At 51.5% G+C, this 16,795-nt stretch overlaps 2 protein-coding genes across 2 annotated transcripts in view; one reads left to right on the forward strand and one right to left on the reverse strand.

The window, feature by feature from the left end:
• The window catches only part of Acsf2 (acyl-CoA synthetase family member 2), a 40,931-nt gene that overhangs the window by 21,077 nt on the left and 3,059 nt on the right, over positions 1 to 16,795 (forward strand). Inside the window, exons 2-11 of the mRNA XM_034506472.2 lie at positions 5,507 to 5,702; positions 5,995 to 6,123; positions 6,358 to 6,411; positions 6,752 to 6,870; positions 6,994 to 7,159; positions 7,853 to 7,948; positions 8,092 to 8,249; positions 8,515 to 8,606; positions 9,254 to 9,330; positions 15,516 to 15,623. Of these exons, the coding sequence (XP_034362363.1) occupies positions 5,507 to 5,702; positions 5,995 to 6,123; positions 6,358 to 6,411; positions 6,752 to 6,870; positions 6,994 to 7,159; positions 7,853 to 7,948; positions 8,092 to 8,249; positions 8,515 to 8,606; positions 9,254 to 9,330; positions 15,516 to 15,623 (1,195 nt within the window). The remainder of the gene's footprint in view (positions 1 to 5,506; positions 5,703 to 5,994; positions 6,124 to 6,357; positions 6,412 to 6,751; positions 6,871 to 6,993; positions 7,160 to 7,852; positions 7,949 to 8,091; positions 8,250 to 8,514; positions 8,607 to 9,253; positions 9,331 to 15,515; positions 15,624 to 16,795) is intronic.
• On the reverse strand, positions 9,911 to 13,468 carry Chad (chondroadherin). Its single transcript, XM_034506474.2, has 4 exons — positions 12,565 to 13,468; positions 10,675 to 10,838; positions 10,276 to 10,421; positions 9,911 to 10,053 (listed from the first exon to the last, which is right to left on the reverse strand). Exons 1-3 carry the CDS (start codon positions 13,333 to 13,335, stop codon positions 10,280 to 10,282), a joined length of 1,077 nt encoding a protein of 358 aa, XP_034362365.1. The 5' UTR covers positions 13,336 to 13,468; the 3' UTR covers positions 9,911 to 10,053; positions 10,276 to 10,279.

Below are 16,795 nucleotides of genomic sequence, written 5' to 3' on the forward strand. Positions count from 1 at the left end.
TGTGCTCTTAACTGCTGAGCCATCCTTCTCTCCTTCCTCCTCTTCCCTCCTCCCCCTAATAGGGCTCATGTAGCTAATACTGGCTTCAAACTCACTAAGTAGCTGAGGACTCTTCGGCTTCCACCTCCTGGGTTCGTGTCACTGTGCCTGGATTATAAGGTGCTGGAGACTGAACTCAGGGTTTTGTGTGTGCTGAGCAAGTACTTTCCCAACTGAGCTACAGCCCCAGCCCTGTAGTTCTTTACTTTTGTGGACAAATAGCATTCAGGAGTATAGACGGAGCACCGCGTTTTGCTCGGCTGTTCCTCTGTTGCTGGATAACTGGTAGAAACATTCTATCTGGCTCTTGTGAGAATGCCGTCACAAATTGTTCATGGCCAAGTTTTTGTTTTGTCCAAGAACCAAGGAAGGCCCAACAGGTTTAGATCATGTACGGTTCTGGCAGAAGACCTGGGTTCAACTCCCAGCATCCACATGTCAGGGTAACTCCAGTTTCAGGAGATCTGACATCCTCTTCTGGCCTCCTTGGGTACTGAGCATACATGTGGTGTACATGAACACAGCAGTTGTTCAATTTTACTCCTGAAGACCTGGGAGGCAGAATCTGGGGTGTAAGCCTGCTAGCTCAGAGAGTTAGAGAAAGCATCCAGCTGACATCCCAGAAGCAGTGCTCCTCTCTCACTGTCACAAAAATAAACCTCCTTCAAACTGAATGTTCCTCCCTTCTACTTCCTGTGTGTCTCTCTATCCATACTCCTGACTCCCTCTTACCCTCTATGTTTTTTTTTTTTCTTAATAATCTTATGTTCATTTCCTATCAGCTGGTTGCTTGTTCCTCCTCCTGACCTACGGTTGACTTTATTTAATCCTGTTTGCAAAATTCAAGCAGAAAGCTCTTGGATTAAAGGCGAGTGCTGAGGTTAAGCCACACTACAACTAAAAACAGATTTTTTTTTTCCAGGAAATAACACAGTGTGATCAGATATCCTGCAACACTCATGTACTTTTTTTTTTTTTTTAAACAAGTTAAAAAAACCCAAAACCATTCTAGCAATGTGTTTTAATATCTTTTTCTTTCAAGTGAATGAGGCAGGAAAACCTTGACTTCTGAACCTTTCTGCCTCTATCTCCTCAGTGCTGGGATTATAGTCAAGCCACCAGGTCCTGTTCCTGTGACTTCTGGTGATCAAATCCAGTACTTCATGCCTGTTGAGCAAGTACTCCACCCAGAGAGCCACATCCTTAGCCCCATGGATTAAACTTCTCAGCAACCTGTTTTCATTCCTAGGATGCCACATTCCCTCAACTGAGTGGCAGGCTGTGTAGAGGAGGCTGGTTGTGTAAACAGAGAGGGGCTAACCAAGGGAGAACAGAGAACAAAAGCACATTGAACACTTCAAAGTGGCTTTCCTTGTAAAGCTGGACGGAAGGGAACTATGGAAAGAGCACTGATTAGTTAACACTGGGTTACAGGAGGTGACTCTCCACCCCCACCCTTAGGAATCAATCTCAAAGCCTTATACATGCAAACTCTACGACGGTGCTTCCTACACTGCCCACATGTGTGTGTGTGTGTGTGTGTGTGTGTGTGTGTGTGTGTGTGTGTAAGGATTAAGACAGAGGGGGGCGTCATTATCATTCAGACTGAAACAGACTTGTTTAGGAAATAAGGCTATTATCTCATTTTTCTGGCTTTTTAATCTTTCGGGTAAACAGTTGCTTTTTATTTGATAATTGAAAGCTTCAGACAGGATCTCCTGTAATTTCTCATGGGGGTGGGGTAGGGCGGATGTGAGTAATGTTGGTGTATGTGCTTGTGGCGGGAGGGCAGAGGTCAACCTAAGTGTCTTAAATTGCTTTACACCTGTGTGTGTGTGTGTGTGTGTCAGAACAAAGTTTGTGGGAGTCATCTCTTCTTCCAACTCAGGTCACAGGGCTTGGCAGCAAGAACCTCTACATCCTGAGCCAACTCCTCTTTCTGACACAGATCTCCCAGGGAATATGAAGTTTGTGGGCTTGGCTAGCTTGGCTCACTCCTTTCTCCCAGAGCTGCAGGCATTAGCTACACACACACACACACACACACACACACACACACACACACACACGGTGCCAGCTTTTTCCATGGGCGCCAAGGATCCAAATCCAGGTCCTCATGGCTGAACGGTAGGGACCTTATTGACAGTGGTCTCCAAAATCCCAACCTCCTGATATTTTCACTGAGCAATTTGAACACTCGCTTTGAAGGTTTTGGCGGGGTGGGGTGGGGGGGTTATATTTTTACAAGTAGAGTTGTTAGGTCACATGTCGATTCTATATGTGTCACCTTTGGAAGAACCGCGCCCAATTTTCCACAGTGGTGGAACAAAAGTCTTTATGCTCTTGCCAGCAGTGGAGGAGGACCCCGGTTTCTGTACAGCCTCATGACACTCGGGGTCGCTTACTCGGATTCTGTGTTTTACCTTCTACCCGTTCAATACAAATGGGCTAGTGCCTCGTAATTGTGTGCGTGTGTGTACATGCACACTCAGATATACACGTTGTGCTGTAGGTGTGTGCTTGAACATATATGTGCATACACGTAGAGGCCAGATGACCTCAAGTATCATTCCTTCCAACTCTAGCTACTCTGGCTTTTAAGACAGAACCTTTCATTGGTCTGCTATTCTCTAGCAGTGAGCCTGGAGTTGCCCTGTCTCTACCTCCCCACGGCTAGGAGACTATGTTTTGTTTTGGTTTGGTTTGGTTTTTTTCTGGTTTTGTTTTGTTCTGTTGTTGTTGGCGTTGGTGTTTTTGAGATGGGTTCTTCTGTCTATCTTTGGCTGTACTAGAACTCACTCTAAAGATCAGGCTGGCCTTGAACTCACAGTCAGCCAGCCACCTGCGTCTGTCTCCTGAGTGCTGGATTAAAGGTACGCACCAACTTTTTACATAGGTTCTAAGGCTCAGACTGGAGTCTTCATGCTTGTTTGGTGACCAGTTCCTGACCCAGCCATCTTCCTAGACCCTCAGAGAGAATAGTAGTTTTAATTTGTGTGTTATATGCCTGTTGTGTGTTTAGATCCTTTCGATGTGTCTTCAGATCCTTTGCTTTGCCTCTCCTCACCCCTCACCCGCCCCCCCCCCCCTACAGTGATGAGAACTGAACCTGGGTCTTCACATACATCAGGCAAATGGTTTCCTCTAAGCCTCCGCCCTAAGCCCCGTTGTCTGTCCGTGGGCAGCTAGTTGTTTGCTGGGGTATTCGCTACGTTCCAGACACTCAGTCTGCACATGAAGTGTGACTACATGAGTTGCTAACATGGAGGAGTAAGAGAATGTTGTTTTTTCTTTAACTTCCTTGTTCTCTTAGGAAAACAGTTCTGGGCTTGAATTTCCCACACCCCGACTCTCTAAGTTGAGGCTGTGCTTTTTCTCTTGATCCTTCACAGCACCTACTTGGCTCCAGTCCCACCTGGCCGCAGAAGGCCTTGGGTTTTGCAATTCCCAATGGAAGCTGCGTCGTTACTTTTCTTTGATTATTAGAGAGAGAGTGACAGGCTCTCCTGGCTCTATCAGTGTCTCCCATCCTCATGAAGAAACACACATTTCTATTAAAAGTCCCCCCTTCCCCAGTTCTTTTAAAGAACATAAAAAGAAAAAAGCAGCTATGCTTTGGGGTCAGGTGTTCAGGGTGTGTGCAGAGAAGGAAAATTGCTCAGGCCTTCGACTTGCCTAAATGACTGGGGTGGATCCTCTCTTTATGAGCAAATTATACTGGTATGAGTTTCTAGAACTCTTTTTAAAAAACGTTTTATTTATTTATTATTTTATGGTTTTGTTTTTTATGTTTTGTATGAGCCGGTTTTTATCATCATCATCATCATCATCATCATCATCATTTGGTCTGTGCATACATCTTTGTACCATATGCATGCAATTCTTGTGGCGGCCAGAAGAGGGCATTTGACTTCCTCCTGGAACCGGAAATAACAATTTCTTATGAGCTGCCTTGTGGGAGTTGCAAATTGAACTTCAGAAAGGACAGTCACATGCTTTTAAGTGCTGAGCCATCTCTCCAGCCCTGAGTTTCTAGAATTATTAACTCTGGAGAAACTGCTCTCTCCTTAACACTACCCTACCCTCCTGTGTTACTTGGTAGAAGTACGGAGAAAATGACAAGGAAGTTAGGTATTTTCGGATGAATACAAAGAAGACGGCCAGGCAGAGCCGGCCTGACAGTAACATGCGGCAGTTGCTCTGGCTTCCATTTCCTACTTAGGTGTTCCCTATCGTTTCTGACTCTTGGCATCTTTGCTAATCAGCCTTCTCCCTTTGAGAATCCGTGAGCCTAATTCTCACCTGCTTTGCATGATCTTGTTTCATAGTAACTGGAGCTGGCCTGGTACTCACATGTAGCTCAGGCTGGCCTTCTCTCATCAGCTTTCCAGCTGCTGAGGTTCCAGGTGCGTGGAAAAAAAAAAAAAAAAAAAAAAAAAAAAAAAAAAAAAACCTGTTCCCTGAGGGTGATGGAAAGGAGGTGGAGTTTCTTTTGCAGGGACAGTCTGAGTTGGCTAGTGTATGACATATGACATCCTTACTGGGCACCAGTGGCTCTTCTGTAGTCCTGTGGTGCTTGAGGTCACCATACCGTCTAAGTACTGTGGTCCTTTTCTGGATGCAATAGCCTCTGCTTTGCCACAGCATCTTAAAGTGGGAGCCTGAGGGCACTGCCAGGAAAATGTGGACTCTCTTCTTTCCCAGTTCTTACTCAACCTTTCATCAGTCCCTCCTAGTGCCACCATCCCATCCCTAAACCTCTTGCCTATTCTGTCTTTGGACTTCTGACCCAAAAGAGATAAACTGGCCCACTGAGGATCCGAGAAACCCAAAGCCCTGGACCCCAGCTCTGGGTCCAACCATGGACTTCACTGGTTCTCTAGGAAGAACCATAGCAACTGTCAGCCTCCAGGAGGCAGGGGCTGGGGCACAGGGCCAGTGTCTCTGCATGAGCTTCTCCAGTCACCCCTGGGTACCTCATCATTTCCAGGAAGGTACAGGAGGCCCTTTGGCCCCAGCTTAGGTTAGCCTGGTCCCCAACCTGCTGCTTGGAGGTTAAGCTTGTGATTAGGAAAGGAGTGTAAGAGAGGATAGTCTAAGTTTATAAGATCTGGGGAGGGACTGAGGATGTAGTTTGAGCTCCAGCAGAGAATGAAACTGGATGTGGTAGTGGTGCATGCTTGTTGTCCTAGAGGGTCAGGAACATCCTCTGCTAAATCATAGTGAATTTGAGGCCAGCCTGGGATACAGTAGACTCTCTCTCTGTCTCTCTGTCTCTGTCTCTGTCTCTCTCTCTCTCTAACACACACACACACACACACACACACACACACACACACACACTCTAGAGAAAACCTGTCAGTCCTCAACATACCAACATATTGTAATCAGCTAGACTCCTAATTAGCTAAGTGGGCCAGAGTGTTGGTGTTAGGCTGGCCAGTCCATGGTTCCTCTCTCTCCACAGCTCTGGAATGGTGAACTGCACCAACCCCTTGCCCATTGGTGGCCTCAGCTACATTCAGGGCCACACCGACTCCCATCTTGTGAACACAACTGTGGGTGAATGCCTTGATACCACAGCGCAGAGGTTCCCCAACAGAGAGGCCTTGGTGGTCCTCCATGAAAACATCAGGCTGAGCTTTGCACAGCTCAAGGAGGAGGTAGGTACTGACCTAGAACCTTCAAAGAGCAGCTGCTGGTCCCTAGATGCTGTAGTTGAGTAGAGCTGGAGAGTGGGCGGGTGGCCATGGGGCAGTGTGACAGGGATGCCCGAGGACCCCACTGTTCTTCCTGGAATATTTGTTTACTGTGTTCCCACCTTTACCGCACTGAGTTCACCAAGGCCTGGCGATCTTTGTTCCTGATGAATCTCGGGCTAAGATAGAGAGTAGGAATCAGGGGTCCCTCCTGCTTGTCTTCAACTTATCCGTTGTCCCTTTCTGCTTGTACCAGGTGGACAAAGCTGCTTCTGGTCTTCTGAGCGTTGGCCTCCGCAAGGGTGACCGGCTGGGCATGTGGGGACCCAACTCCTATGCATGGGTGCTTATTCAGCTGGCCACTGCCCAGGCGGGCATCATCCTGGTAAGAAGGGGTTTACCTGGCACAACTGGGTATGTGGAGGGATGTCGTTCAAGGGGAACCTCTTAGATACAGAACTAAACAAGTTCTGTCTGGCTTCAGGCTTGGTGGTGCTTTTGTTCCAGGATCACCAAAGAGCCCTGGCTGAGTGGTGTGCCGCCTTGCTCCTTCTGAGGGGAGCGGTAAGAGCATGGAGCATCTTTACAAGATGCTAGCATATTCTCTCTGTTCCACCAGGTGTCTGTGAACCCAGCCTACCAGTCCTCAGAACTGGAATATGTCCTCAGAAAGGTACCACTTGCTCCTGGAGGAGAGGGAGCATTTCTGATGCTGTTTTGTAGAGGCTAATTGGATGAGAAAGGGCATGCTCAGTGGATAGCATTGGATGAAGTGTTTTTCCTCAGGCTTCGAGGTTGGAAGGTCTTAGCCCCACAGAGAGGGTCAGTCATTGACTGATATGGGTGTCGTGGGTGGAGTATGTATATCAGGGTAGTGTGTGTGTGTGTGTGTTGCTACATGGGTGTGTCAGGATAGCTATTCATATATATAAGAAAGAAAACTACTGATTACTGAGGACTCCTAAGTCTGGGGCTTCCTGCTGACCACAGGTAGGGGACTTCTTCTCTCACAGGTAGGCTGCAAAGGTATTGTGTTCCCTAAACAATTCAAGACCCAGCAATACTACAACATCCTGAAGCAGATCTGTCCTGAGCTGGAAAAGTCCCAGCCAGGGGCCCTGAAGAGTGAGAGGTGGGTATGTCCTGCATTGGGGGAATATCATGTGACATCTCAGAATCTTACCTCCTACCCAAGGAGCTGATGTCTTCCTGGGCTGTCTATTAGCCATTTGTCACTATCTTCTCTGTCTCCTAGGCTCCCAGACCTGACTACAGTCATCTCAGTGGATGCCCCTTTGCCGGGGACCCTGCTCCTGGATGACGTGGTGGCAGCTGGTGGCAAGGAGCAGAACCTAGCCCAGATGCGGTACAACCAGCGGTTCTTGTCCTGTCACGACCCCATCAACATCCAGTTTACTTCGGTAGGACAACAGTCTCCAGTTTCAATTTGTGCCCTGCCAGGAGGCCCCTTCCTGAAATAAGGGAGACGGCTGAAAGATGAGTGCAGCCCTCTCTCCTCACTCTGGCCTCCAGCCTTCCTTTCGCCTCAGAAAAATTAGCAGCTGGTGTTTTGGGGATTTTTAGTTTGGTTTTGTTTGGTGTGGTCACATCTCCCTTCTGGGTCCTGTTGCTTCCAGTACAGAGCAGGTTCACACAATTACAGAGCTCAGAGAGTTCATTAAGGAGAATCAGGCTCAGAGAGAGAGAGGGAGAGGGAGAGGGAGAGGGAGAGGGAGAGGGAGAGGGAGAGGGAGAGGGAGAGGGAGAGGGAGAGGGAGAGGGAGAGGGAGAGGGAGAGGGAGAGGGAGAGAGAGAGAGAGAGAGAGAGAGAGAGAGAGAGAGATCGATCCTAAACCCAGTCTGTGGTAGAGTCCTCTGTACCACATTACATGGCGTGTAAACAGGCTGAAGGAGGCATTGTGTTCTCTTTTGCATTCTGGATGCTAACATCTGGCCCTGCACAGCTCATTGTGCATGAACAAAAGGAGGAAGTGGACTCAGGACAACCATATCCTACTCTTCTGACTCTGCTCCCAGCCCCCCTTGAGCTGTGTGGCCAAGGATGGGAAGGAAACGGAGAAAAAGGACAAGCTGTCACTTGCTTATCTTCTTAGGGGACAACTGGAAACCCCAAGGGGGCCACTCTTTCCCACCACAACATCGTAAACAACTCCATCCTGATAGGCCAGCGTCTGAAGATGCCTACAAAGGTAAGGCTGGGATGGGCCCTGGTGAGGTTTATACAGGCTGTTGGGGGAACAGCTGGGCAAGGAGTGAGACAGCTTGCCGGCTCCCCCTGCTGGCCGGGAGAACTGGCTCCGTGATAGACCCAGCCCCCTGTCTCCATCTCTAGACTGCAGAGGAGTTGCGCTTGGTCCTGCCCAGTCCCCTGTACCACTGCCTGGGCTCCGTGGGGGGCACAATGGTGTCTATGGTGCACGGTGCCACCCTCCTCCTGTCTTCTCCAAGCTTCAATGGCAAGAAGGCACTGGAAGCCATCAGCAGAGAGAAGTGGGCATTGGTGGACAAGCCACCTGTGGGCTGATAGGACCCCTCCAAATCCTCACTCCTGGACCCACCCTCCTTCTCTAAGATGCTTCCTCCCTCCAGCCAGGGGACCCTGGATGGGTGGGAGTGGGGGCTAGAGGACCAGGTTCCCCTCCTCTTGAGCTTCTGTTCCCCACAAATTTGGCCCTCACTGAGAGTTCATGAGGGGTGGGGGAGAAAGGGGTTCCTCTCTCTTCTAAACCTAATTTTCTGTCCTTCCTTTGTGCAGAGGCACCATCCTGTACGGCACACCCACCATGTTTGTGGATATTCTGAATCAGCCAGACTTCTCCAGTTATGATTTCACAACCATTCGTGGAGGTGAGGTGCCGTCAAGGTTTGGGGAAGGTCGTTCTCCATGGCCCCAGTAAAGCCAGGTTTTTATAGAGGAGGTAGGGAAGACACTGTAGAAATACAGATGGGAGGGGAGAATTCCCAAGTGTCCCCGAATGCTGAGCCAACCTCAGCTTTTATGTGTTTTAACACATACATGGGGTCTCTCCCCTTTACATGAGTAAGTGAAAGGGGTCTAGCAACCCTTAAAAATGGAGAAAATGTGTTAGCTTCTCTCTCTCTCTCTCTCTCTCTCTCTCTCTCTCTCTCTCTCTCTCTCTGTCCCTCTGTGCCCCCTCTTTCTATACCTCTCTGTCTCTGTCTCTCTGTCTCTATCCCTCTGTCTCTTTGTCTCTCTTTCTCTTGGTCTCTGTCTGTCTCTGCTGCCCCATCTCTCTCTCTCATACTGAGGATTGAACCCAGGGCCTCCTGAATGTTAGGCAAGTGTTCTATGACAGAACAGTCTCCAGCCTTCCTGTTTTTGAGACAGGCTCTCTCTAAGCTACCCAAGCTGGCCTAGAACTCACTCTATCCTAGTCAGACTTTAAATCTGCAATCCTCCTGTCTCAGCCTCCCAAGTAGTTGGCATTACAGGTTTCTACCGTCGATCCCATCAGCTCTTCTTCCTGATCCAGGTGTGATTGCTGGGTCCCCAGCACCCCCAGAACTGATTCGAGCCATCATCAACAAGATGAACATGAAGGAGTTGGTGGTGAGTGGTTATTAGAGCCACCGTATGTCGGGGACTGGCCAGGCCCGCAGTGAGTAGGGACTGACAAGCCGGACCAAAGTTGAACTCCCAGCTTATTCTCTGCTTAGGAAGCAGAGGTAAAGCAAGACGGTGTGAGTTATTAACTATTACATGCTGAGGTATAGGTGAGAGGAAGTGAGTGTTGTACACACATACATTTATGTTTATAGAAATCCAGGCGGAAACGCGGCATCGAAGGATGTGCAGCCAAGCGCTACTGGTATCCTGTTAGGACGTCCTGACAGACAAGGGCTGGCAGAGTTGGGGCATGGGCCTGAAATTCTTTCTGACAATCTGGGTCGTTCAAGGGCCTGCTGTTTGTTTCCAAATGGCAGGGAAGGAGGGAGCTCAGGAAGGTGGTAATGATGTGGTCATCCCAGTGACCACTGGACTTTAGTTCTGATGGACAGAGGGTAGGAGGTTCTACAATATCTTCTCTGAGAGGAGCCATAGCAGAGCCCAGGCACAGTGGCTGGGGAGGGGGGTCTGTGTCCTCCCTAGGACCCTGCTGGGTGGAGCTGGGGTGGTGATAGAGAGCCCAGTGCGCCCTGCCAGGATGTACCTAGGTGTGGGGTAGCTCTGTGCATCCACAGAGGCTGTGGGAGAAGGTGTGGATGATGGTGGTCAGGGACATCAGTAGTCTCTCCAGCGGAAGGCAGTCACCAGGACTGGCTGGATCAGGACCTGCAGTGAGGGAAGATGGGTATCAGGGTTCCAGTCACCCAGAGGCATCAAAGGGAACCAGAAACGTCCTAAGCCAAGCCCTTGGAGAGGACACCCAATCCTCTCCTCCTTTTCTTGTAAGACAGAGGATTGCTCCTTCAGGGGTGGTGTCATGGGATATACCAGCACCCCATCTGGAATCTCCAAAGGTAGACCGTGGTGGCCTCCCTACCCGGTCCCCACCTGTTTAATGGCGGCCGGCTTTCTTGGACCTCTTGGTGGGGGATTTGCAGCTGCGGAGGGCATCTGTGTCACGAATACGCTGACCCTTGAACTTGGCTGGTGAGGAGCAGGTAGCATCCGGTCGAGAGGTCTTGGCTTCCAACCACCTACAGAGACAAAGAGTTGCTGGGCATGGAGAAGCTGGGTGGGAAGGCCTGGGAAAGGGATAGTGACCAGGATGGACTATGGCCCTAGAAAAAGCTGGAGTTGTCATCTTCACTTGACAAATGAGAGGACAGAGCCACTCAGTGCCTGACCTGCTAGGTAGCTGACTAGGATGTGTGGCCAGGCTGTTGTACTGCAAGACCATCATGTGGAGGACAGACTGGGGGAGGCGGGTATATGGAGGAATATTCTCACCGCCGAAGGCCACGGAGCTGGCATGTGCATTTCCATGGGTTGTTGGTGAGAGTGAGGGTCTCTAGGTTGTCAAAGGGGAAGGCGGAGGGCAATTGGTTCAGACGATTGTTCTCCAGATGGACGTGTTTCAGTGTGGTCACACCCGTGAAGGCAGCATCTGAGAACTGTGAGGAAAGGGAAGTGGAAGCAGAGTGAGCCCCTCAACCCCAGTCTCCAGGCTCTCCTGGCTCTCTTCTCAGAGGACCAGGGTCTTTCCCTGGAAAACAAGCACTGGCCTGTTGAGAATGACCGAGTTGTCTGAATGATGTAATCCACAACACCTTTTTTTTTTTTTTTTTTTTTTTTTTTTTGAGCGGGAAGGAATCCTTTCCAATGTGTAAATGGAAAAAAGTTCAGTCCTTTGGCCAGGGTCACCTAGCTAGTAAACAGTAGCTGCAGGACCACACCCTGTCCCCCACCTCCCAGGCAGCACCCTCCCTGCACAAACACTGGGTCTGGGGAGCAGCCAGGGCTTGCCTCTGAGTGCCCAGGCAGGCACACACTGAACCTGGTCAGTCTTTGATGGGATGGGCAGTGGGCCCAGGCTCCCCACATCCCCAGAGTCCCAGGATTCCCCCCAGTAGTGTCCTCATTGCTCTTCTGCCCTCTGCAAGATGCTATTTGTGGAGCCTTCTCGGTGGGGACTTTGGCCAGGATGGATGGTTCCAGAGGAAATGTATTGGTGCCCTCACCTGAGCCCTGGTGCCAGTTTCTCTCTGGCCTCCTCATTCTAAATCAGCCTTCATATGCTGCTCTACTGCCCACAGTTTTGGCACCAGGGTGGTCTACTTTCAGCTGGAGTGAGGCCAGACTAAAGAAGATCCACCCAGAAGGCTCCATTTACCCAGACAAAGGTTAGCCTCTGCCCAGGTTAGCTTCTGCCCTCAGCTCCATATCTGTAACCTCTCACAGACCAGACCGGGATGTGACATTCTCTACAGACAAAACTAGCCTCTACCTTGCTCTGGTTTCTGCCCAAACCTTCTGGCTGAAACTGTGTACCAGGGTGATTTTCTAGTTCCCAGAAAAGGATTCTGCTCTCCTATACAGCCCCCACCAGGCTAGACTGAGTATCCCTGGGGAGGAAAGACTGAGGAGTCAGGGATCTGGTGACTGGGGAAAGCAAAAGTCAACAAACTGTCTAGGGGACTGTGAGACAGTCAGTCTGTGCTCTGGAGAGACACTTGGGGGCTTGTGCCAAGGATTGCATGTGTTCATTCACGGGCTGCATGAGCACCAAGCCAGAGAACTTGGTGAAGCCAAGACAATTCTCCATGTCTTGGTTTCCCTACTTACTTGAAATGGACCTGAGGTTGCAATAAAATTGAGCATGTTTGGACCCACGGAGGGAACGGGACAGCCACCAGGGTCTCTGAGGGTGTGGAGGAATTCTCCTTAAGGTACTTGCCCCCCAACCCATCCTCCAGCTCCTCACTTTACCTCAGCACCACAGGTCAGTGCCCACTGGGAACAGGGTTTCTTTGTGTTCTCTTAGCTTTTGGAAGGTGCCTCAATAGACAAACCCTCCTTTGTGGGATGGTAGGCTTGCTGGAGACTGGAGGGGTGGAAAGCCCAACAGGAAGAGTGTCTGCTGTTCACCATGGGGTTTGCGGCAGATGCCTCCCCAGAGGCCATTTGTGGGACCAGAACAGTTCCATCTCTTATAAGGAGTCCCAAGAGCACTGCTGAGAAGCAGCAGCGTGACCAGGTGAGGGTGAGAGGGATGGAGAGGGGGTGTGTCAAAGCAGAGAGAGGTGGCAAAGCCCCTTGCTTTGGAGGATACTCCAAGGGACAAGGTAGTCCAGGAGGAGGGAATGTTGTCCCGATGTGCCCAGAAGCCAGGGCACTCACCTTCTCCAGGTTGGTGTTGTCCAGCCAGAGGGTCTCCAGGTATCTGCCGAAGGACTGGAAGGCATTGTCTGGGATGCTCTTCAGAGGGTTGTGGGACAGTTTCAGCTCCTCCACCACCCGAAGTTTGCTCAGGGCAGCTGAGGGGTAACTAGACAGCTGGTTCTTGTCCAGGTGGAACTTGGCTAGGTTCTCCACATCATCCAGGGAACCAGGCTGCAGGGAACTGAGAGCATTTTCTGACAGGTAGAGCCAGCGCAGGTCCTTGGCACCCTGGAAGGCTCCAGCACGCAGCTCTCTGATTTTGTTGTTGTTGAGCTGCAGGATGAAGAGATTGACCAGAGGGGAGAGCAGCCCCCGGGGCAGTTCCGACACTTTGTTGTGGTCTAGATAGAGGTACGTGAGTTCAGTCAGGTCATCGAAGGCTCCAGCTCGCAACACCCTAATGTCATTGTGGGACAGGTACAGGTAGATGAGCTGCTTCAGGCCTCGGAAGGCACCAGCCGCCACCTCGCGGATGTTGCAGTGCTGCAGGTGCAGGGAGACCAGGTTCGGCATGGTCCGAAACGAGTTGGCAGCCAGCACCGGGAAGTTGTTGCGCTGGAGGTTGAGCAGTTTGGTCGTCTCCGATACCTTGGGGATCTTCTGCAGCCCCACCTTGTCGCAGATGACATGCTGCAGATCTCCATGGCAGTGGCAGTTTTGGGGGCAGGCGGCCAGCGCAGGCAGGAGGATGGCCAGAAAGACGAGACTGAATAAGAGCACGCGGGCCATGGTCGAGACGCCTTGAGCCGGGGATGGGGGCTAAGGCAGCGACAAGTCCTCGACTCTCGGGTCTCCGGGCCCATTTATAGGGCAGCCTTGACCGCAGTTGGCAGCGGAGCCAGCAACTACGTGGAGCATCGAAGCCACTGATTTAACCCCCTCCCGCCCAGAGATGCTCCCCTATCCTTGATGGCTAGGGGCTGTTTTCACAGGAGGAGACCATGTGTAGGGTTGAGGACCCTTCCCCTGAACCCCAACCCCTTCATTCCTGTTTGCAAACCTTATGCTGCACCTTTACCTACCCTCCTCTATCCGGACCAACACCCCGAGGTGGGGGAGACAGAGATAGGTGTGTCGAGGGGCCTCTGAATTTCCACTGGGCAGAGGGATGTGTTCCCAGAACTTATTTATTTGCTCAAGTTTGAGTCTCTACGTTCCCCTCCCCCATACACCCTTGGCAGACAGGTCACCCTGGACTCCAGGAGGGAGGAAGTGGGGCCCGACAGCCGGATGCGTCTCACCGCGGTCGGCCAGCCGGCGGTGCTTTAATGGGGCTGTTGTGCCGCGCAGGCAGAGCGTGAGAGCCGCTGTGGGTTGGGCTCCCGCTTTGGGGTAAACCTTCCTCAGTTCATCCCAAGGAGGTGGGGGAACTGGTTGATGATGCTAGCTGACAGTGGTGCGTTTGCCTCTGCCCTTTCTCGGAGCCCGTGGCTCCAGGCCTGTAAGAGCTCCGGGTTGTGGGCTTATCCACGACCCCTCTCTTAGTTCTGGGCTTCCTATTCCGTTCTTTGCACCCTCAACCCCTTTTCTAGGGCTGAAGGCTACACAGAACTGCGGGAACTGGTGTGTGGCGGGAGTGAACCACGGGGTTGGCAACACACCTGGAGACCACAGGCCGCTGAACAAGCACGGTTGCACAGTCTCCTTCTTAATCTCCCCCCAAATATCCTCATCTCCGGATCCCGTCACCGGTGGTTAGGACCCACCCCTAAGTGGGGGGGGGGGGGTCTCCGAGTGGCGGCCTAGTGGCGCCAATGTGTACTTGGCAGAGACCAAAGCTGGGCAATGTGAGCTAGTGAGAGGTGGGGTGCTGGCTACAGGCGACCAACCCTGGCTAGCCAGATGCTAGGTTGTGGGCAGCCACGCCCTAGTGGACCAGGCTTCTGTTCACTTGCCAGCCACAGTGTCTGGAGTCCTGTGGAGAAGGGAGGGTGAGCAGGCAGGTTACAGCTTTGGCCCAGGGTAAGCTCTGGGTTGCTTGGCCAGAGATGCCATCTGTTTTTGGGAGGTGGTAGAGGAACCATACCTCAACTATGCCAGAACTACACCACCTGATGGTGTGCAGGAATGGAGGCCACCAACAGAGACCTGGTAGAAGACAAGGTATCTAGACCTTCTCATAACACCCAATACATAGGTGTGGGGTTTGGTCTCTAAGCCTGCCCTTCCCTAATTCCTGCTTACTCCATGCCTCTAGAAAGGGGTGTGTGTGTGGGGGGGGGATCATTCTTGGCCTAGAATATTCTCTGATGATATTTAGTCTGGCTGCTAGTTTTTCTATTGCACAGGATGTTCTAACCACTGGAGGTTGCAGTGGTGTGTGTGTGTGTGTGTGTGCGTGCGCGCGTGCGAGCGTGCATGCCACAGGCCTTTAAAATTCATGTTCTGGCTATATTTTTGTTTTGATGAAAATAAACGCACAGGAAAGCCTCCAGTGCTTGTGGGGCACCCACCCTAAGGCCAGGCACTTGTCCCAGGTTGAAGGGGGAGTGGTGTCTGTGTGTCTGTACCACTCCCAGCTCAATCACAAGCCAGGCTGCCTTTCTCATCAAGTTTATGGGGCCTTTGGCTAGGAAGAGAGGGACAGAGGCTGTTGGGGCCTGAAATCCAGAAGGTAGGAGCAAGGCAGCCTGGAGACGGAGAGAAGAGCTAAGGATGTGAGCGATGCCAGAAGCCACAGGCGTCATAGGGGAGTGTCGGAACCCCGGCCATGAGAGATTGGCTTCTAGTCTCAATTTGGTTTCAGACCAGGGGCCCCCACATAGAGAGCTGCACTTCTGGCTTCTGACCTCTGGCTCTAGTCCCCTTGATTACCTCAGTTCTCACCATTCAGCTACCTAGGGTAGGTCATCCCAGCCCTCCTCTGTCCCTCACTTCCCTCTAAGCTGTCATCTTTTTGGCCTCTCTAGGTTGTTTATGGAACCACAGAGAACAGTCCCGTGACCTTCATGAACTTTCCCGAGGACACCCTGGAGCAGAAGGCTGGAAGCGTGGGTAGAATTATGCCTCACACGGAGGTGAGCCCCTGGTGGGTGCCCTCAGAGCCCACCTCCTACCACTTGAGGTCAGTTAGTTAGAGCTTACCATCAGACACCCAAACAACTCACTCAAATATAGAGGGCCCCATCGGTGGGGGCTTGCTGGACCTGGCCCGGCTCTGTGGGCTGAGGTGGGAAGAGCTGGAGGGGAGAGCTGGGACAGCAGCCCTGAGCAGCCGCCAGCCGAACCTCTCCTTAGCCACCCTTCCTGTCTGAGGTGTGTTTTTGCCAAGCCCACTGTCTGTCTTGGGCAGCTAGGCCAGTCTCCGAAAGGAGCCAGAACACAGGGAATTTTTTTCCCTTATGTAGCTTTCTCCCCGCCTCCCCCCCACCCCCAGGCCCCTGCCTCTCACTCTTCTCTTGTCTGAGCTTGACCTCTTCTTTGCCCAAGGTGTGTGTCCCTTGAAGGTCCCTTACATTTCAAAGGCCCCAGAATCCTCCTCAGTCTCAGACTCCTAGCTGTGACTCTGCTCTGGCTCCAACCGGGTAGTTTTATTCAGATAGGACTGAGTTTCCACGCCTCTCTGGGGTAACCTGGAGGATGCCCACACACTGGTTCTCCAGAGCTCCTCCTCTGCCACCCTCTTTGGGATGTACCCTGAGGTTTGTCAGGGAGACAGTCTTCTCCCCATCCCTCAAAGTCAGACATGGAAGCACCCGGAGCCGCCTTCCCTTGGCACATTGGCTATGGCTGGGATTATGGGTTCTCTCTTTCCTGATCACGTGGCACTGCCTTGCCCTCATCTTCAGCTTCTTTGTTGCCTTGAGGGAAAAGAGGGAAGACAGTGGCCTTCCCCTCTACGTGGTTTATAATTCAGCATCTGGCATGGCATTCTACAAGCCTCCATTAAGACTGCTTACTACCTAGCCCTGTCCTCAGTATCCCATGTAAAAGTACAGCCAGGGTAGGAATTTAAAAGGCATGTGGCACCCCTCCATACACATATACCCTCCCCATGGTTCAGGCCTGCTGTGGGTCTCTTCATGGCAATGGATCTATTCTATCCTCTCTTTCCTTTCCCTGGACTGGAATGAGTAGAGCCAGCAGCTTCATTTCTGAGAGAGGGAGGGGGAGAAAGAACCCCCCCCCGTCCCCACTCCTCACCCCTATCTCCAAGGAGCCTATCCCCAAAGCAAGAGAGCGGGAGGCT

The sequence above is a fragment of the Arvicanthis niloticus genome, chromosome 6 (genome assembly GCF_011762505.2).
Source record: "Arvicanthis niloticus isolate mArvNil1 chromosome 6, mArvNil1.pat.X, whole genome shotgun sequence".
In the NCBI taxonomy this organism is placed as follows: domain Eukaryota; kingdom Metazoa; phylum Chordata; class Mammalia; order Rodentia; family Muridae; genus Arvicanthis; species Arvicanthis niloticus.